At 32.7% G+C, this 25,683-nt stretch overlaps 2 protein-coding genes across 2 annotated transcripts; one reads left to right on the top strand and one right to left on the bottom strand.

Moving 5' to 3' along the window:
- Positions 1 to 1,679: 1,679 nt before the first annotated feature.
- LOC133173237 (low-density lipoprotein receptor-related protein 4-like) lies at positions 1,680 to 20,174 on the top strand. Its single transcript, XM_061308212.1, has 19 exons — positions 1,680 to 2,062; positions 3,774 to 4,239; positions 9,772 to 10,027; positions 10,220 to 10,367; positions 10,528 to 10,638; positions 10,871 to 11,119; positions 12,323 to 12,467; positions 13,679 to 13,819; positions 15,167 to 15,272; positions 15,612 to 15,759; positions 16,395 to 16,514; positions 16,601 to 16,831; positions 16,944 to 17,127; positions 17,205 to 17,332; positions 17,517 to 17,673; positions 17,897 to 18,009; positions 18,221 to 18,343; positions 18,447 to 18,663; positions 19,721 to 20,174. Exons 1-19 carry the CDS (start codon positions 1,954 to 1,956, stop codon positions 19,836 to 19,838), a joined length of 3,270 nt encoding a protein of 1,089 aa, XP_061164196.1. The 5' UTR covers positions 1,680 to 1,953; the 3' UTR covers positions 19,839 to 20,174.
- Positions 20,175 to 21,239: 1,065 nt separating this feature from the next.
- On the bottom strand, positions 21,240 to 22,681 carry LOC133173766 (potassium voltage-gated channel protein Shaw-like). The gene is made up of 2 exons (XM_061308793.1): positions 22,188 to 22,681; positions 21,240 to 22,046 (listed from the first exon to the last, which is right to left on the bottom strand). Exons 1-2 carry the CDS (start codon positions 22,653 to 22,655, stop codon positions 21,240 to 21,242), a joined length of 1,275 nt encoding a protein of 424 aa, XP_061164777.1. The 5' UTR covers positions 22,656 to 22,681.
- Between the last annotated feature and the right edge of the window lie 3,002 nt (positions 22,682 to 25,683).

Below are 25,683 nucleotides of genomic sequence, written 5' to 3'. Positions count from 1 at the left end.
AAATATACGCATTTTATGCAAAGTACTCTTTATTTCATATTATTTTAAATTCTGAAATAATGAACAATTCGCGGATAATCCGTGATGGTAATTTTAAAATAAAGTTTGTGTATATTTAATGAATGTATTTGGATTTGATTGATGTTGATTTGATGATTTTGTGGGGGTTTGCCAAAATGTGCTGTGTTAAATAGTATACCACGGAATGATATGTACGTAGAACACAAATGTTCAAAAATAAGATTTAAATAAAACATGCTGTTATTTTTTATTTTTTTTTTTTGGAATAAATGCATTTAATTTACATTTTATGTTTAATCAAGTGTGAAAAGTTTACGATTTGAAAAATAAATCAATTATTTGTCTCATATATTGGTTACAAGCAACAATTGCAATTGTATATATATATATATATATATATATATATATATATATATATATATATATATATATATATATATATATATATATATATATATATATATGTTTATCTATTTCCTCTCAACAATTTGTTACAAAGACAAATCTATTACTGATGTTAAACGAAACTGAGGAACCAAGTTGATTTTTTTTCATGGAATTTGTCATAGAAACAAACAAATTCTTTATTTTGTAATTAAATTAAAAGAATTTCTTTTCCACATCAAATCAGACGTTTTGCATTTACTTCTTAATTCTTTGTTAATGTTTTTTTTTAAATCATAGATCAGCTATCAGTATATAAATATGTAATGAAATTCTACATTGATTTAAAAAATCCTTAAAACTTTGAAACTAGTACTTAGGCTACAGAAAATTTACATGTACATGTACTTAATGATGATATGTAAATAAAAATTCACTGAAAGGTACATTATGAAACTTATTTAATCACCACTGAATCGTATCAGAATGGTTATGTGAAGGTCATGAAAAGACCACCGAAAGATAATTAACTTTTTTTCCTTGGAACGTTCATAGAAAATATACAAATGACTGAAATCTAATTGCCGTTTTTTCCGTTTTAACTAAAATGCCATTTCTGTATATTCCGGAACTCACTAACCTTGACCTTTGAGATATGGCTATATGACACGGGTTACTAGATTTAAAGTTTCAATTCATTCAGTTCTAGTGCTTTAGGATCGGTGACGATTTGTGACACACGCACAAATGCAAAAATTTTAGGAAGACGGAGTGACAAGTAGTCAGTAATTTTTCAGTCTCCATTCAGAGTAGGAGACAAAACAAAGTAAAAAAAAAAATGTCTTAAATTGGGACAGATTTCGGAAAATTCCTCATCACAGGAGGAGAACACCAGCACTTCGTTGATATTAATGATTATATATTTTTTACCAAAAAAAAAAAAAAAAAAAAAAACAAAACAAAAAAACAAAACAAAAAACTTTTCTATGGTTAATGGTCATATTTATAACTGAGATCTGAGAGGTTTTCCCGACCGTAAAGCAGTGTTATTAAATGCTGAATGGTCATATGACTTTCTTGCATACATACTAAAGAATTTCAACTGACAGTGATTAACAACGTCTTGTAAATTCGAAATTCTCAAAATTTTTCATAATAAATTAAAACTTTTCAACCTTTTATGTACAAAAATATTGTGTATAAATAGGAAATAAAACACGTCATTTTATGTATAGATATATGCAAGCACATTCTTTCTATTAATATAGAATGCATATATACGCATAAAATAATTGTTTCTTTCATATCTAATTACGAAATAAATACAGGTCTGCGTCGGTGTTTCAGCCTGCGATTACGACTTTCACCTGAAAATAAGAATTATGACAGCCATATTCCCCTGTCGTTTGTATCCAGTCAAGCGTACAAATGTGATTTCGATGTAAGTTTAACAATAATTATAACGCGATCTTTACCGCCGTTAATTGGTACATGGAATGACATTTGTTCTTTTCGCCGTAATTAAATAAGTTTGTGCTTCGTAAACAGATGGTTTATACCAATATGACTTTTCTTTTAATATTGAATGGAAAATATAATTTTGTGAATTTTCTAGTATTTTGGATATATACATGTGTAGAATTTTCAAATTCTCAAGGTAAGTTACAAATTTGATTTTTTTCCCTCGTCAGTAGCAGCAATCATGTTTTAAATCGTATAGAATTGACACGTATTATAGGAGAATGTTTCTATACTTCAGTTCAGAGAAGAATAAATTTATTAAGTTGATCTTTAACTTATTACATCATTTCCAAAGATCACGCTAATGTCTCTGAATTTATATATGCTATGTGATGGTATCTCCTGAATTATCGAAAGTACAGTGCCAAGCAATTTTCTAATTATTCATGCGATAATCAACGTGAGACGTACAGAACATTACTATATTTAAAGTAACAATAGCCAATGCACGCAGTAAAGACACAATCAATGTAAATGTTCTTCTCCAGTTTATATACTGATTGTTCATCTAGTTACATGTACAAATGTAATACCAAGAGTAGTAATACTTGATTTTAAAATCTTAGCTAACTGTTTATTTGTAGAAAGATATTTTCTGAAAGAGAAATTCCATAAGTATTAAAGAACTACCTTTTTTTTATTCGACCAGTTTTGAGAATTTTGAATCGGCAAATAATTCAATTTTCTCAAAGGAAAGATGTTAAAATGATCGATTAGGTCTCCGATATCATCTCATCAATTACAATTTATTCAAATCTTCAAAGACTCATTATGCAAGCTTTTGAATAGAAAAAATATACACGTCTTAATTAAGTCTAACCACGAGGAGAGTAAAGACAAATAAAATTGACATTAGCAACAAACCAGTAAATCAAATACCAAGAAGACTGAATGTACGTCCCATGCAGGAGAATGGATTTCAAAGGTGCGAATCTAGCCACTAGATAATGTCAATGCAAAGGGCATGGTAGCGCCTGCAAGCAAACCTATTTCAACACAAAAACCTTAGGAACTTGTAACATATTTTACTTATAAATTACAAAGGAAAGGGCAATGCCAAGACGTCTTGCTTACTGACTTTAAAACCCTCTAAATATTGCACACTGAAGAGTTCATATTCCACGTTAATATTCTATCCAGTCAAAATGAATTACCATTTGATTAAAAATTGAATAAATTAATAAAGAGTTTATATCAACTCAAGTATTCAAAACATTATATTAGACCAGGAGTAAGTAATTAATTACTTTATTTGCATGTACTTTCCACATTCAAGTAAGGAGTTCATTTCCTATCACCAATGTTTTGTTGTCTTTGAAAATTTTGTTGGGAGAGCATGCGCGGATCCAGGAATTTCTTCCGGAGAAAGGGGGGGGGGGATTCCACTAAAAATCCAATTAACATTTTTTTGGCAAGCAAAATACATGTAATAATAATAATAATAACAATAATAATAATTATAATAAGAGATGAAAAAAATCTAGTCTTGCCCAAACCCCAAAACTTATTTCAAGGGAAAGGGGGGAAGGGATGACTTGCTTTCTTTCATATGAATAAATGACTCTCCTTACAACATTTAATCAGAAGTCCGTGTTTCGGGTTGTCATCTTTCCCTTACTATACAAAGTTGAAAACTCAGATCAGCTGTGCAGAGGTTTTTACCAAAAAAGAATTGGTTGACCCTATCTGAAAATTAAATCCTAAGTCAGGAACTTTAAGTGAAATTCCGGGGTTTTCGGGACTATCTTTCTTTTTCCTTAGCTTCTTGTTTGTTCACAAATTGTTTGTTTGTTTTTTTTATTCCTAACATGATTATTATCTCTTTTTATCATTCTCTATTTTCGTAGATGCAATTGACAATGGACTCATCATATCACAACTTCCTAATCTGTTTTCATCCGGGTCACTAACTACATTACCAGGCAGCATAGATGCATTTAAAACATCATCCATTTTCCCTGTAAGGAACTTTAATTTTCACCAAACTACAGAAATAGTAAGCATAGCAACGGATGCCAACGATGGAAAAATCTACCTCTTAGATGGCAACACTCGAAGTCTGTACAAGATGAACAACTTCAATGTCTGGCTAAACGATACCTCTCAATCCATTACATTATTACATGAAGGCATATCCAAAACCTCCACTAAACTTGCCTACGATTGGCTGACAAAGAACATCTATTGGACAGATGAATATTACAACTGGATCGCCGTCCAATCTACAAATGATTCCGACCCCTCCATGTTTAGGGTCTTGGTCGAAAGAGGTCTCTCTAAACCTCTGGCCATCGCCGTGGACCCTTTGGTAGGGTAAGTACAGGTCAAACATTAAGTCACAAACATGTATCAAAATTAATCGAATTCTTGTTAATCTTCTGAAGTTGAGCCTTTGAGACTGCAGAGGAAACTTGAGTACCTAACATCATAATACATTTGTAAAAGGGTCAAAGTTTCAGTTGGTCTGGCAGTCTTTGACAAAGTGATCCAGTATAACTTTAAAAACAATGAATGACTCAGGCACGATTTATTTATAAGATTCTTATTTATATACTTAGAGGTGGGACGATATACCGATATTTTCTGCTAAGATACGGTTTACGATAGATGCAATGAAATATCGGAACACAACGATACACGAACGACTTTTCAAAAATTGAAAAGAAAGTACCCGTAGTCGTCTTGGAAAACGGCGACGTGTAAACGAACTTAACAAAGTGAAGAGATGATACTGATTTTGAAAACGCGCTTTAGCACTAATAAGTCGTAGATAAAGGGGGGAAATTTTAACTCAGCATACTCGGAAGACAGGACAAGAAAAGTTCAGTCTGTAAAGCGCCTTATATACATGCAGAAAGTATCGTTTCCACACAGGAAATATTAATATTAGTGTCCATCTGGCACTAACAGCTCGGAAAAAGTATGAAATCTTTAATTTGCATTAAAAAGAATTTGAAATTTTGAAACAAATTGTTGATTTATTTTTTGAAAACTCATTTTGTTTATAGACGTTTAGCAATTAATAATTATTCCTTGTCTTGCTTATACATGAACTATTAAGCATAATATGTCCCTTATATAACTCAGCTTTAATGAAACCGCCATTAGACCCTTGACAAATTATGCACACACATGTAGTTATGTTAGAATTAGTTGTTTTTATATACGCAGTTGTAAGGTTTCCATTAATACAAACATCATAAGATTTTCTTTCAATGCTATTGTTATAACAAACCTAGTTCTACTTTGATACATTTTGAATACTCTTCTTTTTAGCATATAGGCTTTTTAAAATAGGAATTTCCTATTTCAAAATAGACAATTCCTGAAATAAGCCACACATTTAATATACAACGTGAATTGAATGTATTAAATTAATGTCTAAAATCGGGACGGCCAAGGTGTAAAACAAAATCAAAGCAGATCGACTACCTAATTAGTCAATCAAAGAACTTTTTCTGTCGGTGATTTAAAAAAATAAAGAATAATATTCGAAACCATATGATGTTCAGACATTTTAATGGTAATGTAAGTTACGCAGTCATACAACGACATAGTAACAGACGCACGAAAAACCATTCACCTTGTATTACCCCATTAATAGGGACATAAAAGAATTAATTATGAATAATAAAAACATAATAATTAAATAGAATAAACATAAACCTATTTCCTTCCACTGGCCGATTAACTAGATGACAACTCGGTAACACGCCCTGTAGTGCATTAACATTTTAGGAGGAGAAAAGAAGACGATTTTGAAATGCATAAATACATATCACAATGATTGAAAAGTGTCTGGGTAAATCTGTCAATCTGGAAGTGCTGATCTTTTTGCAATTTCAGTCGCATAACTAGAACAAAAGTGGAAAATATGATTATAACTATCAATCTTGTAAAATTTATCGCTATTGATTATTTCTAAGTTTCAACTCAGGTATTTCCGATTTAATATAATAGAAGATTCCCAAAATACACTTCAATTGTCATTTGGAAATTATCATTAGAACTGTTTGTGTTTCATAAACGTATTTAAAATTAACAGTTCTTTAACATGTTGAATGTGAACAACGCAGTTTTCCCTCTCAGTGTGTGTTTGGTTCTTGTAATTCTGAATGACAATCCCGACATGATATAAGTACCACACTGACCCATGTTCTGCTGGTCTTCCTTCACCTTCGGCCCTGGAGGACCTCTCCTGAACATAACTATACTTTTAATGGTGTTAGTACGTGTTAGATCGCATCGAGTTATCCCGGCCACAATAAAAAGAAACTAACAAGATAAAAGTTTTAGCACTAAAACTTTTATATTATTACATGATTAAAAAAAAATCATATTTGTATCCTTTTCTAGGTTTCCGCTAATGAAATATGAATATATTGTTAATTTTGTATCTTGTGTCGCCTGAAAAATAGTATGACAAACAAAAACATTGTCTACGGATTTTTGAATGGCCCTCGTACGAATGATTTTTTGTAGAGTCCTTTAGTTTATGCCTCAGGCGACACAAGATACAATGTGTACATAATACATTATATAATCTAATGTAATTATAATTATAATCAATGTATTATAAATATTGATTACTATGTTAATACTATTAAAGCCTCTTTATTGTAAACCACTCATTAATTTCTCGAAAATTGTCTCAACACATTTTAAGACTACACGGATACATCAACTTCCGAATACGGTTAAAATGTACGATAAAACCAGAGACTTCAGAATGAAAAGCTTGGAAGTCTCTGGTTTTATCCAACACTATAAACAGTAACTGGAAGATGATGTATCCCGTGTAAAGTCTTAAAATGTGTTGAGACAATTTTTTGAAGAATGAATGAGTGGTTTACAATGAAGAGGCTCGATCAAGGACGTCTGGAAAAATTCATTAGAAAAGAAAAATAGTCTTGTTAAAGTAGGTTATTAATTGATAAATGAATAAAATATGACTTTTGAAGTGGGGGTGTCTGTAATTGAGTTAGGTGCCTTGTGGTAAAAATAAGTAGGGGTGCCCTCTATACGAAACAAGTGCCTGTGGTACCAACATATTTGACCTCTTGACCTTGGAGTTTGACCTACATTTGCAAAATTTTAACAAACGTTAACCTTGGTCATAACTTTTGAATAAGAAAAGCTAGGGCTTTCATATTTCACATGTATATTACCTGTGACAAACTCTTTCCAAATAAACTGATTTTTGACCCCGTAATCTTGACCTTTAAGTGTGACCAACTTTGAAAAAAAAATAACATAACTTTAATCGTGGTCATAACTTTTGTATGAGAAGAGATGGGGCTTTTATATTTCATTCTAAATATTTTAGGAATGACTCTAATTCTTGGCCAAATTATTCGAGTATAACCTGGTTTGGGTCAGTTTACGCTTTATAATCCGCGAAGCGGATTATAAAACAGCGTAAACTGATCCAAACCAGGTTATACTCGAATAATTTGGCCAAGAATTAGAGTCATTCCTTATAATTTAATTTTAAAATCATTAAATAACTATGGGTGTAAAATTTCGTTGCTTTTCATTAGTTCAAATTTGTCGCTCTATAATACAACCGTAGTAACGGAAGTAACGTAAGTGATGGGAAGCGAGGGGAGGTAAAAACTGATACATAGGACTAGCAGCCTTGTTGTTGTTTACATGTGGTAAGATCGAATTATTATTTGAAGTTAAAGGTATATTTATTAAATCTGGAATTTTCCATGAATCCCGAGGACTGGAAATGAGAGGATTGTATGGATACTAATGACTCAGCTGGTTGTCGGGTTGGGGGGGGGGGTCCCCATACCAGGTTATACAGATATAATTTGTGTTCCTTTTTGGATATTAACCAATCAGAGGCTAGAATACAAACAACATTAAATTATATTATAATATTTGACCCATTGACCTTGACCTTCATGTTTGACTAATTTTTTTAGGAGAAAAATGCTGTTATATCAAGTTTTGAGGGAGAGAAGATAAGCATTCACAATTGACGTGTGCATTACCTGTGATAAGGCGTTTTCGAATGTGTTATGATATTTGACCCAGTGACCTCAACCTTTAAGTTCGACCTAATTTTTAAAAAAAATATCATTGCTGTTAACTTTTGAGGGAGAGAAGATAGGGCATTCATAATTGGCATGTACATTACCTGTGAAAAGGTTTCCAAATGTATTATAATTTTTAACGCCATGACCATAAAGTTCGACCTTTTTTTCAAAAAATTCAACTTTATTGATAGCTTTTGAATGAGAGAAGATAGGGCATTTATATTTGAACATTACTTACATTACATTATTGTGCATTACAATATACCAAAAATAATTGCATCCCAACTACTAATACACAGAAAGCGGGGCACCACAACTCTTTGAACTTGTCTGTTGACCATTTGACCTAGGAGTATGTCATTCTTTTGAAAAACTTTAAACTTTTGAACGGTTCGTGCTAGGGCTTTCATATATTGCGTGTGTATTTCATATGACAAGACTTTCGACCGCCTGACCTTGACTTTTAAGTTTGACATACGTCATTTGTAAAAATCTTGACTTTGCTTATTACCTTTGAGCAGTTGGCGCTAGGGCTTTAATATTTCACATACATTCATTTTGACAAGACTCTTTGGTACCAAGATATATGGCCTCATGACCTTAATCTTGGAGTACGACATACTCTTGTAAAACTTTAACTTGTCATATTGTCTGAATTGTTTGTGCTATGGTTTTCTTATTTTACCTGACAGGTGTATTTATTGTGACAAAACCTTTCTTTGGGTACTTACATTTTTTTTACTCTTGACCTTCACCTATGAGTTTGACCTACATTTGAAAAACTTTAACCATGGCATTGAGCTATCATACGAGGACATCAGTGTTTCACAAAAACATTTTGCTTTAATTTGGGATTCAGTTTTATAGTAAGTCTGAAATTTGTATAAAGTAGACGTCATTTATAAACTTATGTCAAAAGCTTACGAACTAAATTTTGAAGGACCTTCTTTTTTCCACTTCTTAACACAGTGACATACAAGTACAATATATTCGTTAAATATTTAATTATTCTTCGATTTAAAAAGCATCTGAACAATCTTCTCACTTAAGCCCATTTTTTTTTGGTTAGTTGTTTAAAGTCATTTTAAATAGCTTCTCCTTTTGGGTAGGGTACAATTTACCGATACGACTTTGGATCCGCAAGTGAAGTAGCGCAACATCAAAACTTAGCAACGTATCAACTATCATTTGCTCCACTATTTTGTTTTTAGTGAGAGCGAAAAAAAGAACACATGCTGTGGCGTTTGAGTGATAAAAATGGAGCTAGAAGGGGTTTTAGGGCGGTAGCCCCAATATCAGAAAAAATTACATTCTGTCATCAAAATAATCAACATTGCCGTTAAGATTTTTTGATTTTAAATTCAATGATGCGTTTGAAATCAGCTGTTTTTGCACTTTTAAATTCTTTTGATTAGCTTTTAAAATGTCTTGAATTTATCATCATCGTCATTCAGATAATTTCAGATATATATATATATATATATATATATATATATATATATATATATATATATATTTCTGATGCAATACTCGATTAAATAGCTATCATATTGCTGCTTCCTTGTTCGGGTCTGGGGTATGTGACCATGAACATTACTAGAAGTGAAAAACAATTTTCTTCCAATGTATGTTTTTCGCATCTTCTGATTAAAAGACGAAAAAGTGGACTTTTTTTTTAAATGACAAAAAGAATAGTAAATGCCAAGTGCATAAGATTAGTAAGATTAGTACTGTAAAAATTGCAATTTCACATACATGTACTTAGAGATAAAATAGGAAGAAAAAAATTTCATTCAAGGTATTTGTTTTGGTCGGAACATGACGAAACAGGAAAAATTGAACGGGCAACTTTAGCAGGGGAAGAACGTGAAACCATAGTAACGGGAGCGGTATGGGTACCGGATATGGCGGTAGACACTGACAGTCAAACAATATATTGGATCGACATTCAGAGGAACACGGTAGAAAAGTGCGACTATGACGGCAAAAACCGGAAGGTTGTACGGAGGTCAAAGTTCACCAGCATCACAATGAGTGGCATTACTGTATACAAGGTAAATGTTGTAGAACTTATTGCATCATTGCACTAATTATTAAAAAATGAAACTTCTTCATAAAGAAGTAAAATAGTGCAAGAATCTTATTTTTCAATGAAAAACAATGTTCTGAATTTCTTAAAATTCGACTTCGATCTGTTTTGATCAACGGCAATAAATAGTCCATGATTCGAATATGTCACTCCTCAGGAATTGGTCTGTGTGACCGAATATCATTCCTACTTAGTCACGTGTTTGGATAAAACAACCGGGGATAATAAATGGATGCGGTACTTCCGGTCCAGAACACCATGGGCCATCAGTGTATATGACAAAACAACACAGAAAATCATCGACCGTAAGTATCTTGAAGTATTTATACAAATTGCATAAAGTTATTTCTTTTCGCTTTGCTTCCCAAATTACCCTTTCCTTTCCTTGAAATATTCTAATTAAACATGCGATTCAAAATCCTTCTCAACAAGTAACTTAATGGTACCTTTTGCATGTATTTCTAGATAGCTGTAAAAATATGAAATGCCAACACTTTTGTGTTAACACCCCCAACGGAGGGAAATGTATGTGCAAGTCTGGGTACCAACTAGCAACTGACCAAATCATGTGTCAAGGTAACCAACTGAATGCGATACAAAAACTTTCTAAAAAATACATATAGACAAAATAAAGAAGTTTTGCACGATATGTTATATATATACTTGTATCATGTTTATTGTTCTGTGATTAGATTGTTGTAATTACTGTAATCGTACTTCTTACAACGCATTTACCATTAAAAAAAAATACAGATAATAGTTGATCATCAACATTTTCTTTTAACATTTTTAAAAATTTAAATTACAGCTGACCATCACCTTTTCTCCAAGGGGTTATTCATTGCAAACAAAACAGACATCTGTATGTTGGACGTGCGAGTGATCACGAGTCTGTCACATGAACCAATCTGTCTGCCAATCAGAACAGAGTCCGTCAGGCTCCTTGCCGCTTCCGCTGTGGATTATCGTCTTTATTTCACTGACAGCGGGTTCTTGTACTTCTTTGACTTTGCCACAAATCTAACAACATCGCTAACACGTGTTGGAAAAATTTCAGGTATATTCTACTTTAATATTTACAATAAGTTATCAGAAAATTATATTATATGCATAACGTGTTACAAATCCGATATTTTTTTTTTTAGCTTTGAATTCATTACTTCGTGAATTCTTGAAAAATGGGAGATATGTTCTTGATTATTGAAAAAAAAGTTATTGGCTATTTTGAATTGAAAAAATTTATTGGCTATTTTCAATACATATAAATACAGAGGTATATAGTACCCAGTCTCTCGTAATGACAAAAAGTTAAGTTTATCTTGTCAAGTAAATACTGTCTCTATTTCTTGTCTCAGGGATAAAGTTTTTTTTATCTTGCCTTGAAATTAAAATGTTTAATGTTTCTCTTTTAAATAAAGTCATTTGTGATCAAAATTAAACCTTTACATCTTATCTTGCAAAAATAAAATCAAAATCCTGTGTATTAAGTTTTTACATCTTGTAAATAAAAACTCTTCATCTTTTGTTCAAAATCAAGCTCTACAAGTTGTTCTATTTTGTAAATACAAGTCTCTACATCTTGTATTCATCTTAACTTTTAAATCAAGTCTCTAAATATTTTCTCTTCAATGAAGTTTCTACATCTTGTGTTGTAAATTGTGTCTCTATCCTTAGTGATCATGTCCTTAAATCTTGTCTCTACAAAAGTTACATTTCCTTGTGTAAAAGATTCTCTACTTTTTTTCTTTAATACAATCTACATATTGTCTTGTAAATAAAGTCAACATCGTTTTTCATAAACCTATGAAAAGACATGTATTTCTAAAGTCGAATATCCAATACTGTGCCAGTTCTGCTCACACAAAAGTTGATGTTACTTGGATTTCACGATCTTGTTTAAAGTCAGCATTTCGTAAATTCTGTGGTAGTTATAATCACCTTATTAGCAAATATAAGCTATCATTGAGCCGTATTTTGACTAATTTATTTCATACCAACTGTTGGACCTTTGTTTTTGTACTAAATTTGACTAAGGAATGTTCCATCTACTTGATCAATACATAGGTTTCACGGCGGGTGTGACCTGTTAACAGGGGATGCTTACTCTTCCTAGCCACCTGATCCCACCTCTGGAATTTCTAGGGGTCCGTGTTTATGCCCTGTTCCCAGATTTGAACTGTTTTTATGAGATTGCTCACTGTTCGTTATTTTTACTCTTTTTCATTCTTGAGTTTTGTAAAGGCACATACTTGTTTTAAAGGTCTGGCATTTGACTGGATTGAGAACAATATATACTGGAGTGACCCTAAGGGAATCAGCATGTATTCCATCGGAGCAGACATTGCTACCAAAGTTATTGATGTAATTGAGAATCCGTCCTACCTCACCGTGTGCCCCTACCATCAGTGAGTAGTTTTTTACTTTTCCCTGTATTATTATTATGATCCTGTAACTTATCATCACATTGTTGTAATTATGATCATGTAAATTATCTTTATATTGTTATCATGATCCTGTATCTTATCATCAAATTGTTATCAAGATCCTGTATCTTATCATCAAATTGTTATCATGATCCTGTAACTTATTATATTGTTATCATGATCCTGTAAATTATCATTATATTGTTATCATGATCCTGAAATTTGTCCTTATTTCATTTTTTTTTTTTTTTTTACAATTTGTCTTTGTATTGTTATCTGATCTTGAAACTTGTCATTGTATGTTATAATGTTCCTGTAACTTGTCCATGGATTGTTATAACGACTCTATAACTTATCTTTACAATGTTGTAATGTTCCTGTAACTTGTCCATGGATTGTTGTAATAACTCTATAACTTATCATTTCAATGTTGTAATGTTCCTGTAACTTGTCCTTGGATTGTTATAATGACTCTATAACTTATCTTTATAATGTTGCTATGTTCCTGTAACTTGTTCTTGGATTCCTATAATGACTCTATAACTTTACATTGTAATATTGATCCTGTAACTTGTTCTTGGATTCCTATAATGACTCTATAACTTTACATTGTAATATTGATCCTGTAACTTGTTCTGAGCTTCTGTGGTATAATAATCCTTTTGTGCTGACTGTATAGTAATGAGATTTGTTTTGAGGATATGGTAGATGTTGAGTTTGATCAGTGTTATTGTATTTTGCCATAGGATGTTTTCCGAATGACGATTAGGTCGTATAGTTTGCTTACTTTGAATAGGTTACTGTATTTCTACATAGGGTGTTGTTAATTAATTCTTTTTTCTCCGTTGAATTTTGTATGTACAGAGTTATTGTATTTTTTATAAAATTTTCTTTGTACAAAGTTAATGTTTTTCTCTGTAGGAAGTTTTTTTATATAGTATTTCTTCATAAGATTTTGTCATTCATGGTAACTGTAATTCTCCGCAGGTTGTTTTCTTCCAGGGTTATTCCATAGGATGTTGTTCTAGATAAGTTCGTTTACCGTTTCTTAACCTTATATTCTGGATCAGTTTGTCTATCATTTGTTAACCTTGTATATCTACAGATTATGGTACTTCTCTACAGATTTTCTGGATTAGTTTAATGTTTGTTAACCTTGTATTAGTTAACATTATTGTTTTTTTTTTCTACAGAATGTTGTTCTGGATCAGTTCGTCGACCGTTGGAGACAGAATCATGTCCTCTTCCTTTGACGGCAGTAATATGACTACTATATACACCAGTAAAGGCAACAGTGGACTAACGGGACTGTTCTATAATGTCGATTCTAGTAGGTATGTTATGAGGACAGTAATGAAACAATAAAGGTCATTCATCGTTCAGCATACAAATTTCTTACTCTACAAAGCTTAATTATCCCCTCGCAACGGAGTTTGAGGGGATATATAACGCGCCTGTGTGCGTGTGTGGGTTGGTAAGTTTGTCCTTGTGTGCGTAAGTGACGTAATTTGCATCGGGATCGATGTCGAATGCTGCCTTGATTTATAGATATGTTCTTTTGCTACGGGATGCTCCGCTTTGCGGTGCCTTTGTTATAGGAATTGTTTAATAAAAAAATGAAAGCTTCTAGTGTCCAATATAAAAGGAACAATGTAAAAGCAAACATGAAACAGCGGAAAGTGTCAGAAATGTAATGGTACAATTATTGTTTTGTGATATTAAACCTAAAATTAGTCTAGGATTTATCAATTGATCGCAGTTCCTCGAAACACCACTAAAAATTACTATAAATACCTAGAACTAATATATCTTTGAAAGATACGCATTGTTACCATAGCTGCAGAACTGTAGCTCTCTGGTTGGTGAAATTCAGATAGACAAACCAGAGAGCTACAGATCCAAGGATTGTAAAAAATACTTTTTTGTCACACGCTTATGGGATTATTCATTGTATTATATGCCCTCCCCCGCCAAAAGAATTGTACCTGCCTGTTGATTAACCATATATTTTACTCGTAATCTTAATACTTCATTTTACCTTACAGCGGTCATTTAGCATTACCTCAACATGAATGTCGGTATGATATTTTTTTTGGAACGGACATTCCGAGTCGATAAAAAGCTGTTTTGGACCATTGAAAAGTAAAAAAAGTGACAAGATTGGGCAAAATATGTGGTTAATTAACGGATACTATGCTTTTGGCGGGGGGACACATATATTACACAAAATAATACCCTAAACGTGCGACATACATGTAAAAGCGTCGCCGTAAATCAAATTTTATTTTACAATGCTTAGATCTGTAGCTCTCTGGTTTGTCTGTCCGATTTTTGTCAACCAAAGAGCTACAGTTCTGCAGCTAATTGTTACCAGTAAGATTATTTCATGCGTATAAATTCTCTTTTCTTTTTCTAACATTTACTGGGCGTTAATTGTGTGCTACAAAATGCATTGAATTTTAAATATGCAAAACGAATGATTAGATTGTGTATTAATGAAAATATTTTGATATACGACTTTCAAATGATTTTTTAGAGCAATGCAAGGTAATTAATCCTGTGAATCATATTTCATGACATTAAAAAGATAAAGTTCAAATGAATTTCACATCAATGTAAGTGCAGTAACAGTATTTCTTTTATATTATTATATATTTTGAATGTTCTTGTTGTTTTAATAGACTATTTTGGATTGACAATGGAAAATTAAAGAGTGTCAAATATGATGGATCAGACGAGCAGACATATTTCTCAATCAAGTACGACAAAGAGCTGGTTGTCTATAAAGTAAGCAAAAAATCTGAAAACTTGAAATAATGTCGCAGAAATGATAGCTTTTAAGAACATACTGGTGTATATACTGAAAACGTAATTTTTTCCCATAGGGTCGTAATTTAATTCCATGGAATCAATATCTGTATAATCCATGGGTAGAAAATTACGAACGCTGGGGCAAATTTTGCGGAAAGTTTGTGACCGCGTACATAGCGTAAATAAATACATGCGGAAAAAGTGCTTCTACAGTATTAGTGCCAATCATGACAATCACATGTATATCAAATAAATTATTGTTTTTCCCAAATCCATGATATTACGTGTAAGAGCAATGTTTACTTTCCGTGGCAGGATTATATTTTGTCCACAACGACTGAAAATGAGCTACATTCGGCGTCCTTAGCTTCTCGCCAAATAGAACTAACAGTTGAACTCGATGGGTTCGGAAAACTCACAGGAATGGCTTTATATGATCCTGGACTCCAGAAAAAAGAAAAAGGTGAAGATAGAATCTGCTGTATAACTAGAATATTACCTGCACTAGTTCTGTAAGCCACTGCGCAATTTTTTAATTGGATATGGTTGACATTTGAGTGGCGTTTCTATTTATTTTCTTGTTTGGTCTTTTAAAATGCTTTAAAATTTAAACTATTTTTCTTTAAAACGCTTTTAGAATAAAATTTCTTAATTAATGTCACTTATGTTAGGTTTATCAGAATTGGTGTCATATTTACTGACCAAATTCTGAAGTGAAAATATTTATGACAGTTTTATAAGCATTTTTCACGGTGATTTATATTTTGAATGAATTTTTAATTAGAAACAACACCACCATAATGAATATTTTCTTCTTCTGTAATATTATACGTATTTGTAGTCTACATGAAAAATCTACAAATATAAAAAATTTTATACAGACAAATTGAAGTTTTTATACACATTTAGACTGTTTAAAAAGTGAAGAAACAGAAATGCATGTATAGCTAATTAAAAAAAAGTGTACACTACATGTACGTTTTTATAAACAATGTAGAGAACTTAACACAGCTAAATTAAAAAAAAAACGTATTTTCGATAGAACAAATGTTTTAAAAAAAGAAACCATTATGATTGATTTCTTCATTCTCCCATCAGGACCTTGTGAATTAAATAACGGAGGATGTGAACATATATGTGTACCAAAGGGAACATTTAGGAAGTGTATGTGTGCTTTTGGCTATCGACTGGAACTGAATGGGGTGAACTGCTCAAGTGGTAAATACTCTCTCTCTCTCTATGTGTGTGTCTCTCTCTCAGTGTGTATGTGCCCTTTGTAAGTCCTTTTAAAATCTGAATTTCAGCTACCTTGAAGAATAATTTCATACTCACTGTGGACTTCACTCACAAGAAGATTTATCAGATTTCTACCCAGTCTGCCATGGTGTCTGCTCTAGATGTTCAGGAAGATTACTCACCAGCCCGCGCCATTGTTCATCACGTGACTTCTGACGTCTACTGGTCAGATTTTAGAAGTCGTCAGATTAAAAAAATGACACTGGATGGCAAGAATATCACAACTATTTTGAATCTAGGTAAATATATATGGCAAAAATCTTAGAAGATAACCACAAGTTGTGTTCATTTTTCATATTCCGTTCTTAGCACCTGTTGTACATGTAGATATGCCATTTCCATATATTGCAGGTTCCTTCACTCCATTTGGGATTGCCCTGGATTATTCCACTGACCTTTTATACTACGCCGCTGTTCTGGCTGGACTGACTAGTGCATCTTTCATTGGAATTGTTGATCCCTACACTGGACATGACCGCCGAATCATCACCGACCTGGCTGCCGCTTACGAAGTTGTTCTTTATCCTTCAGAGGGGTCAGTTCTGTTCTAACAATTAAATTCATGTCAAATCTTTAAAAAGTGAGGTATTACAATGAGTGATTTGTTTTTAGGTACCTTTTCTACACAGACACTGGCGATGTGCCATATATTGGACGTGCCTCTATGGACGGTTCCTTCAAAAGGGCAATCGTAGCTACTGGAATCCGTCAGGTGAATGGTTTAGCCATTGACTACACATGTAAGTTTATTTTGAAAAAAAAATCGCTTTTATGATGGTTCCACGTGACAAAAACGTCTCTTTATTCAGACATTACACCCATGGCTTTATCTCAAAGACAAAGAAAGATTTTTTTTTTTTTAAAGTTTTTAACAATTCTGCGATTGCTGAATATTTTACCTGTTTTTTTTTTTTATTTTCACAGCAAAACGTCTTTATTGGACTGATGGCGTCAAAGACAAAATAGAATATTGTGATTTTAATGGTGAAAACAGGAAGGTACTATTAACGGATGAGCAAGCGCATTTAGCTAACCTGGTTGTTTCTGGGAATTATATATACTACACTGCTATAAATAGACAGTAAGTTGCATGCTTATCACCATCAATTATTTCGATAAATACAAAAATGAGATTTACAAAGATAAAATTATTAAATTCGGAAACTTAAAAATTTTGAAAAAATTGAATTTTCTCACTAGGAACAATGGTTCATAAATGTTAACTTTCCTTTTTCAAGTTAGTGTTGAATGTTATAAATTACCTTTTCATTATAATGACATGTCAATGAAACTTTTTTATATAGGAGGGTGACAAAAGTTAACAAGAACTCGAGTTATAAAGTTCACTGGATGACCGACTCGTACGAGTACGGAAGACTCGAATCCGTTGACATACATCCGGGAGACGTGCAACCAGGTAATGAACGGAATCAGTGGTTGTCAAAATAATATTCCACCCCACTCCACAAAAATAATATACTTGTAAATAGGTTGATAATACTATATAAACAGTATTTCTTTAAATCCGGAGAGTGAAATATGAACAAAAACCTATCATAAAATCACATTACCTGCATGGTCTCTTTTTAATTTCTCTTCATAGTAGTTATAAACATTTTATCTAACAGTGAACGAGAATTGCATCAAAAGTAATGGAAACTGTAGTTCTTTGTGCATCCCAACTCCCACCGGCTATGTATGTGCGTGCGCAGACGGAATTGAAATGACGGATAAATACACATGTGCGACCGGTATGTAAAAAAAAGATTTTCAAATTCCTTACTAGTGTATTTCTATTCATTTTGTACAGTTTAACCAGCTGTTAACTAAGGAATGACGTAACATACATTTTAGGTTCCAGGAGGAAGCCGTTATCTTACCTACGAAAAATAAGCTCTCTTGATCCTAAGAGTGTTTTAAATCAACAAGGATCAATTATTGACAGCCCCAAGGCTGTAAGAAGCGAGGGCGGTGCTGATAATACGCCAGTCATTGCGGGGGCAGTCCTAGGGGGCGTGGTCCTTATCGGTATCATGCTTGGAGTCGTTGCATTCATACATGTCAAACGCAAGTAAGTGACCCCGTGCTCTTTTGAAATGCATTTAAAGAAATTAAAGTTGGAAAGGCATTAAGATAGGGCCAATCCACCCGCTAATGCAACTCTTAAGACAACTCACATAATAAACTTACTTGTGGTAAGAACAAACATTTCAAATAAACAGAGAATTTATACATGTAGTTGTCAAAATTAACACACACTGGAATTTTTCTCACTTTGAAACCAGTGATCTTTTGAGCTTTGAGCCTTTGATTTCTCCCATTCTTTACATATTTCATTTTTTTAATTAAAAAAAATGTAAAAGAACTATAGTATATGCATAGTTTTCCACCCATGAAAGTCAATTTTGAAAAATTCTTAAAATTTGCTAAATTGTATATATTGTACAGTATTAAAAATATGAGTAAACAAAGAATATTATAGTTTGTAAAAAAAAAAAAAAAGTTATTGGAAATTTTGTTTCTTTGACACCACATACTATTAGGATTTTCCGTTATTTTTAAGAAAGAGGACGAAAAAGACAAATTGGTTCAATTTTGACTATATTATTTACAGAGCGAGCTCAAAGATGTCCCATAACAATATTCACATATTTCACTGGTATCATTCTACACACTATATCAAAAATTGAGGTGGAACAGACCTGCACTCGGTGACTTTTAATCAAATATTGACATGAAATACACTTTTTAAAAGAAAAATTATTGAATTTTTTAAATTTAGATCTATTCATTTTCTAGACGTGGCCATGGCTGACGAAAATATTTAATGCTTTGACGTCTGCAGATATCCCCATGTTTTTAGAACATAATTATAGATTTCTCAATAAAAAAATCTGATTCTGGGGCAAATATTCATAATTACAGAATATAGTTCAAATTGTTATGCTTGGTCAAATGTAGGATATTGCTTAGTGTAAATATTTACAAAATCAAATACAAAAGTTTTATCTTATAAAAAGAATGATAAAAGTATTAATTATGGTGAATTTATTTTGACATGTTTTGTTGTGTTAAGTGTATATTATCATTTTTTACGATTTGACCAAAACATAATAATATACTTTCAGGAAGAATCTTTCATACCAAGAACAGATAGACACTCCTACTGTAAAATTTGCCAATGATAGAGGAATTGGTAATGTCGGCTTTGTTGAAGAAAACTCGGGCGCAAGGAATAATTCCTGAAAATAGTCCAATCATCATCAACTGGTTGTAATCGTTATCTGCAAGCTACGTCACGATTCTACAAGTGAATAATTGACGAATGAGTGGTCATATTTAAGCTATAGAGACTGAGAGCTTCTGTGTATAGTTATAATTTAATCAATTTTTATATGGGACATAATAAGAGACATTTCACTGCGTAGTGATACTGATCAAAGTAGTAACTCACGTGACTGTAAATAGTGGGTAATTCTCGAGTAAGAAGACAATGTTAAAAAGCCACGTATCTTTGTTGTCAACATTATTCGTATTAACATTTTTATTAATCTCTACATGAATATACACAATTAATTTAAACATTGGGTCAGTTCATTAATGACAAAAATACAATAACACTGAGTTAGATAGAAGTATTTTCCATGATTCATTATATCATTATATTCGCTAATCATTACCATTAAAGGCTTTCTTTATATACAAAATAAAATTAACTTTGTAACCATTTAAGACAACATGTGCATTATAATCATTCAAATAGGACAACTTCAGCGTCCTACGTGGAACTGTGTGCGGATGGAACAAAACTTTCTTTTTATTTGTTTTATTATCCCTTGGTTTCAGTCCATGTCTGGTCTCCCCTAGGCCTGTACCAGTTATTGTTTTGTACGGCTCATTTCACTACAGTTTTAAAGCGACACTTTGACGCACAAACGGGAAAAATGACAGAATTTTTGCATGGCCCATGCAAATTTTGTATCCTAAAGTATCAGGTTTCAGAAAATTACAGATTTTGGAACCTAAAAAAAATCTACTTTTATGGGGAAAAAAAATTGTATGGCCCAAGACGAAAATATTGCTTTGCTTAACTTCTTCCTATTGTCCACATACGCAGAAAAGTTGGAGACGTTACCATGATCTCAAGTACCAAAAGTGGATGTCGGTAGACCAAGAATTTTTTATACAATCTTCAAACAAGATTATTAGAACATATTTCTCACCTTTGCATGCTACAACTAATGTTGTTTACAAGTTTACGCTAAAAATGAAAGTGGCGTGACCTTAACATGCATAACAACAAACCGGTAGATACAACCTTTGTTTTTCCGGCACTAATATTGCGCAGTCTTTTCTTGCTTTACAGTGCAGTTGTCATATCTTCGCTACACTCATAATTTTCATAAATCTTTCGCTAAATCTTTCGCTTTATGATACAGATATCTTAAAAGAAACGCATAATTTTGACTTATTATGTAACTTTAAAAGATGTTTCTGATGTAAAGCCATTGCGTTACCGGTATATCTACAATGTCATTCATGATAACTGTAATTTGTGAGAAAATTGCAGAGTGAAGGAATTAATTAATTGTCATATCGTACTCATATACATGCATAAGTACGTGCTCCGGTGTTGTGTTCTCTTTACTATTTCGAAAGGACATGTCTTTTTCTGTATTTGTAGCAGTTATAAAAAGTATTGAAGTTTGAGGCTAATATCGTGATAGGCATTGCCAAAAGTAGCAGACCAAAAATGGCTGCAACAATGGCAACACAGTATCCCTCCACTGTCTTAGGGTAAAAATCGCCATATCCTACAGTTGTCATGGTTATTATCGCCCACCATATACTGATAAAGACGGTGGGAAACGTGTCGGGGTTATCTAGCTCCACCCAAAACATTATCGATCCGAAGATGAGGGAGAAAGCTGTTAATACCATTAGAAGCAAAACAAACTCTCGCCAACTCTCATGTAGCGAAAGTTTTAGTATCTTCATTTCCGGAGTGAACTCAACCAATCGCAGGAAACGAATAACTCTTAAACTTTGAAAAACTCCGAGTGCAATCAAAAAGTTATCTAAATGTTCATTTTCCCACGTGCTAATTGAGTAGACGTCGATGTACCAAGCCACATACACTGCCAATCCCGTAGCAATATTTAAAATGTTTTGGAGACTGAGTAAGAATCTTCTTTTTTGATGAGTTATAACAAATATCACCAAAAGCTCAAGCAGGAGGAAAGTGTTCGTAAAAAATTCAAGAATACTCTTAACATATTCACGTGTAGTTGTTATGAAAACGAGATACTTTTTATTTTTCACGATCATGTTGTAAGTCAAATTGTATGGGAGAACCGGAAGTCCCTCTCGGGAGACTCGGAAGTGTTGATCACTGTTAAGCAAGTACACAACGACAGAAGTAATTGTAACCAAGGCTGAGATAAAAAGCCACACCTAAAACAATAAAGACATGCACTTCTGATTATCAAACATCATCAAAGCATTTGATTCTTTTACAAATCAACTTACGGCGTACGTAATACATGAATATATCTGCATTACTATTGAGGCTTAAAAATAAGATCTCACGCTTACCCTTCCAGTCCAAGTCGTAAAGGGATGCAAATATGCCTCCAACAGCTTGTATCGGAGTCTTCCTAAACAATTCTTGACTTTTTTTTCACCAAACATTGGCGATACCGATCGATTTGTCTGTACTTTCAGATCGCTCTCTAAATTCTCAATAGAGGTATACTGATATTCGTTTTCATTATAAAGAGATTCATAGCAGCAATTATGGATGCCTTTAGAAGGTATTCTCCAAAACTCTATCTCTTTGCGTGCTTGAAGTGGACAGATATTCTTTGGAAGATGAAATTCGCCTCCAGAATGGTAATCCAAAATGTGGTGAAAAATCATTGGGTTTCTGTCAACATAAAAGCCCCCATTTGGGTGAGTAGCTGCCTGGTCAGCCTTAACAAGAGCATGCATCAAGTCTCTGACAAAGGGGGACGTGGAGAGGAATTTAGTTCCCCTCAAGTTAATTTCGAATGATTCATTCATGTTGTTAAATCCAGTAGTACAAAAGTGAATAACAAACTCTAAGAGTTGAAAAGGTTCTACCGCAGCAAGAGAGAATATACGCCAGAGCTGAATTACCAAAATGGGTTGATTCATTGTTATAAGAAATATTCTATGTTTGATTTGTTAATGGCATTATCACTCGGAGATGGAAATTAAAGAATAACCTGTCATTTAACTCGAAGAGAAAAATATAGATTGATGAATTGCACTATACCATATTTTGGCACTATACCATATTTTAAGTGCCATATCTTTCTAATGACATTTTAAATAATCCCTTGTATTGTTTTATTTGACCAAATGTTGGAACAATTGTCAGATCCTCATCAACAAGTAAATATGGCACAACAATTTTATAATTAGATCATGAATATGGTCCATAGTTTAGGGAAAACCTAGAAAAACAAATTTGATGAACAGTTACAGAAATTATTGATATGATGGTGGCAAATCAATTGGAAGTGAATCATTCTACACAAGGTATTGTTTTGCCTATAAACAGTAGCATATACACGGTATATAAAGGAAACTTTTCAGAAATTACAATCACTCATATGTTTTTTGAAGAAGCGGTCGATCAAAACTATAAATCATGTTCATTATGTTTTGACAACAGTCTGCCCTTGATCTGCAGTGAGTACACGTATTCTAGATCTATGAGTACATGCACAAGTCATTCCAACACACTTGGACAAATAATTCAACAACACTAATATTTTTAAATGAGGCTAATTTGCCAACCGAGTTTAATTTCAGTTCCTTACGAAAGAATGTATAGATAGATTTTATGTGGAGCGCGAGAGGAAATAATGTAATTTCAGGATCACAATTATAAATTTGATTGTTTCCTCCTCCCAATGTTATCCAGTGTGACCTACAGATACATACAGACATGAGAAAAGTCTAATAATTTTTGTGGAATAATGTATAGATATCAACATGACTGAAATACCTTACAATTATGTAATAAAAATTGTAAATTAATCATTTTGTTATTGAGAAAGAGTTTAAAAATATTGATGGCCAGGCGATGTTTTTAATCATTATCAATTGGTTAACAAAACAATACAATTTTAACCTTCAACCCTTTAACTCTATTCCTTTATATTGAATATTTCATTTCTTTTTCAGATGTTGAGGAGATAAGAATACAGTGGCGCCTCGTTAATCCGGACGCCTCCGTCCCCAACGAAATCGTCCGGATAAATGAATCGTCCGGATAAGTGAATCACTTCTTAAAAGGCGTACCCTCTTAAATCATATACATATGAACATAGTGGTATCAAATGTGAAGGCAAAGAAAACACCTTTATTTTACCTTGACATATTGATTTTATTTTTATAGTTTTAAAAGAAATAATAGATTTTAAAAAAAGAAAAAAATTAAAATGTAATTTACACGATGAAAAATGGATAGGCAGTTTTATGTTGAGACTTCCTTTTCTAACACAGGAAACTTTATTCGCCTTCCTGTAGTTACATGGGCTGACCAAATTTTGATCTGCTACTGTTTTATTTCGGCACTTCTTTTTTTATATTTATTCAAGCTCATATTAAGTAGAACTGTTCATTATCACCATTGAGAATGTACAAATGATTAACCGCGTATATTCACTACATAGGGAAGTAAGTAACTAAACACTGTAATCAGTGTACGTATTGCAAACATTCAACGTAAACACAAGCCATATTCAGGATTATCAATACTTTTTCTATAAACTCATAAGTTATATATCTTGAAAAGACGTGATCGGCATTTATAACTAACGCCAGTTACGTATTTCTTAGTGCATTAATAGAAATATATTTTCTTGAATTATGTATCATAATAAATTGTCTTATGAAAAGAAAAAATAGTTTCAAATAATGTACGATCGTATTTTGATAAACTTACGTAACTCGATACCACAACGAAATCTCGTGATTTATTATTCAATAAAAATTTTATTTACAACTCTCCAAAATTCTCATAAATTTATATTCGTTAGCAATTTAATTAATGCACAATATAAGCTAAATTCTTCGGGCTTTATAATATAAAAGACGTGTGTTTTAGCTGAGGTAAACACACGCTAATTATAGACGCTATTGTTTAGGGGTCACAGGTAACCGCCTTCAAACTGACTCCACGGACAATGTTTTTACAATAATTATCACTACTGCAAGAAAGGTGTGAAAAGTCGTTCCTCGAAAAATTACCGTCCGGATAAACGAGTCATTTTTCAATGAAATATTGCGTTTTGTAGTAGAAATTGACCGTCCGGATCCGGAACGCGAATTTCCGGATTAATGAGACAGAATAACGTGGAAAAAATCGGTTCCCATAAAATATCGTCCGGAAGGTGAAGCGTCCGGATTATTGGCGTCCGGATTACCGCGGCGCCACTGTATATCCATCTATTATGGATAGTAACATTTAAATGTACATAAAGCGAATAATACCAATTGGTCATTTAAAATTCAAATTATAGATGAATACACGAAATAATTAGGCCATCGATTATCATTGTGGTATCTACAGCAATTCAGGTTAACTCTAACCAGAATCCATACTAACAGTAAACTGAATGAATGAGTCGATGTGTGTATTGAATCGAAAAATTTCACAACAGATTAAACTGTAAGCACTCTATTACCAAAGCATCTCAAATCCTACCCCAAAGATCGAATATTTCCGGGAACTTGTCTATTTCTATATGCTGTGCCTAGGTTCATATGTATGAAAATGTTTGTAGGAGAAGCTGCAAAAAGTTTTCCTGAGTAATTGTACCAAAATTAGGACCTCTCTGCAGCAGTATAACTTACAGGGGCTAAGCCCGTTTTTGTTACCAAAAGTCATAATTTACTAAGGGTTGAATTAGGAAATGAAGGTCAAAATGATCGATTGAAAACTTTAAAATTGATTTAGATGGTGTTGCTGGCGGAGTTTTCTAACTACATCTTGTAAAGTAATAATTTTGAGCATGTCTATTAATACCAAGGTTCATTTTTTCTAAACATCACAGAG

This window comes from Saccostrea echinata, unplaced genomic scaffold, assembly GCF_033153115.1.
Source record: "Saccostrea echinata isolate AGI-Se365-2 ecotype Australia unplaced genomic scaffold, CSIRO_AGI_Sech_v1 ptg000056l, whole genome shotgun sequence".
NCBI lineage: Eukaryota > Metazoa > Mollusca > Bivalvia > Ostreida > Ostreidae > Saccostrea > Saccostrea echinata.
Note: the sequence above shows the minus strand (reverse complement) of the source record. Positions and strands in the feature narration are given on the sequence as shown.

Excerpts from the sequence above, each read along its gene's own strand:
- LOC133173237 (XM_061308212.1), top strand. The coding sequence starts at position 1,954 with ATGGTTTATACCAATATGACTTTTCTTTTAATATTGAATGGAAAATAT. Across the intron at positions 18,010-18,220 it reads TCCGGGAGACGTGCAACCAG|TGAACGAGAATTGCATCAAA; the intron begins GTAATGAACGGA and ends TTTATCTAACAG. Across the intron at positions 18,344-18,446 it reads TAAATACACATGTGCGACCG|GTTCCAGGAGGAAGCCGTTA; the intron begins GTATGTAAAAAA and ends CATACATTTTAG.
- LOC133173766 (XM_061308793.1), bottom strand. The coding sequence starts at position 22,655 with ATGAATGAATCATTCGAAATTAACTTGAGGGGAACTAAATTCCTCTCC. Across the intron at positions 22,047-22,187 it reads TTACGACTTGGACTGGAAGG|GTGTGGCTTTTTATCTCAGC; the intron begins GTAAGCGTGAGA and ends TTATTGTTTTAG.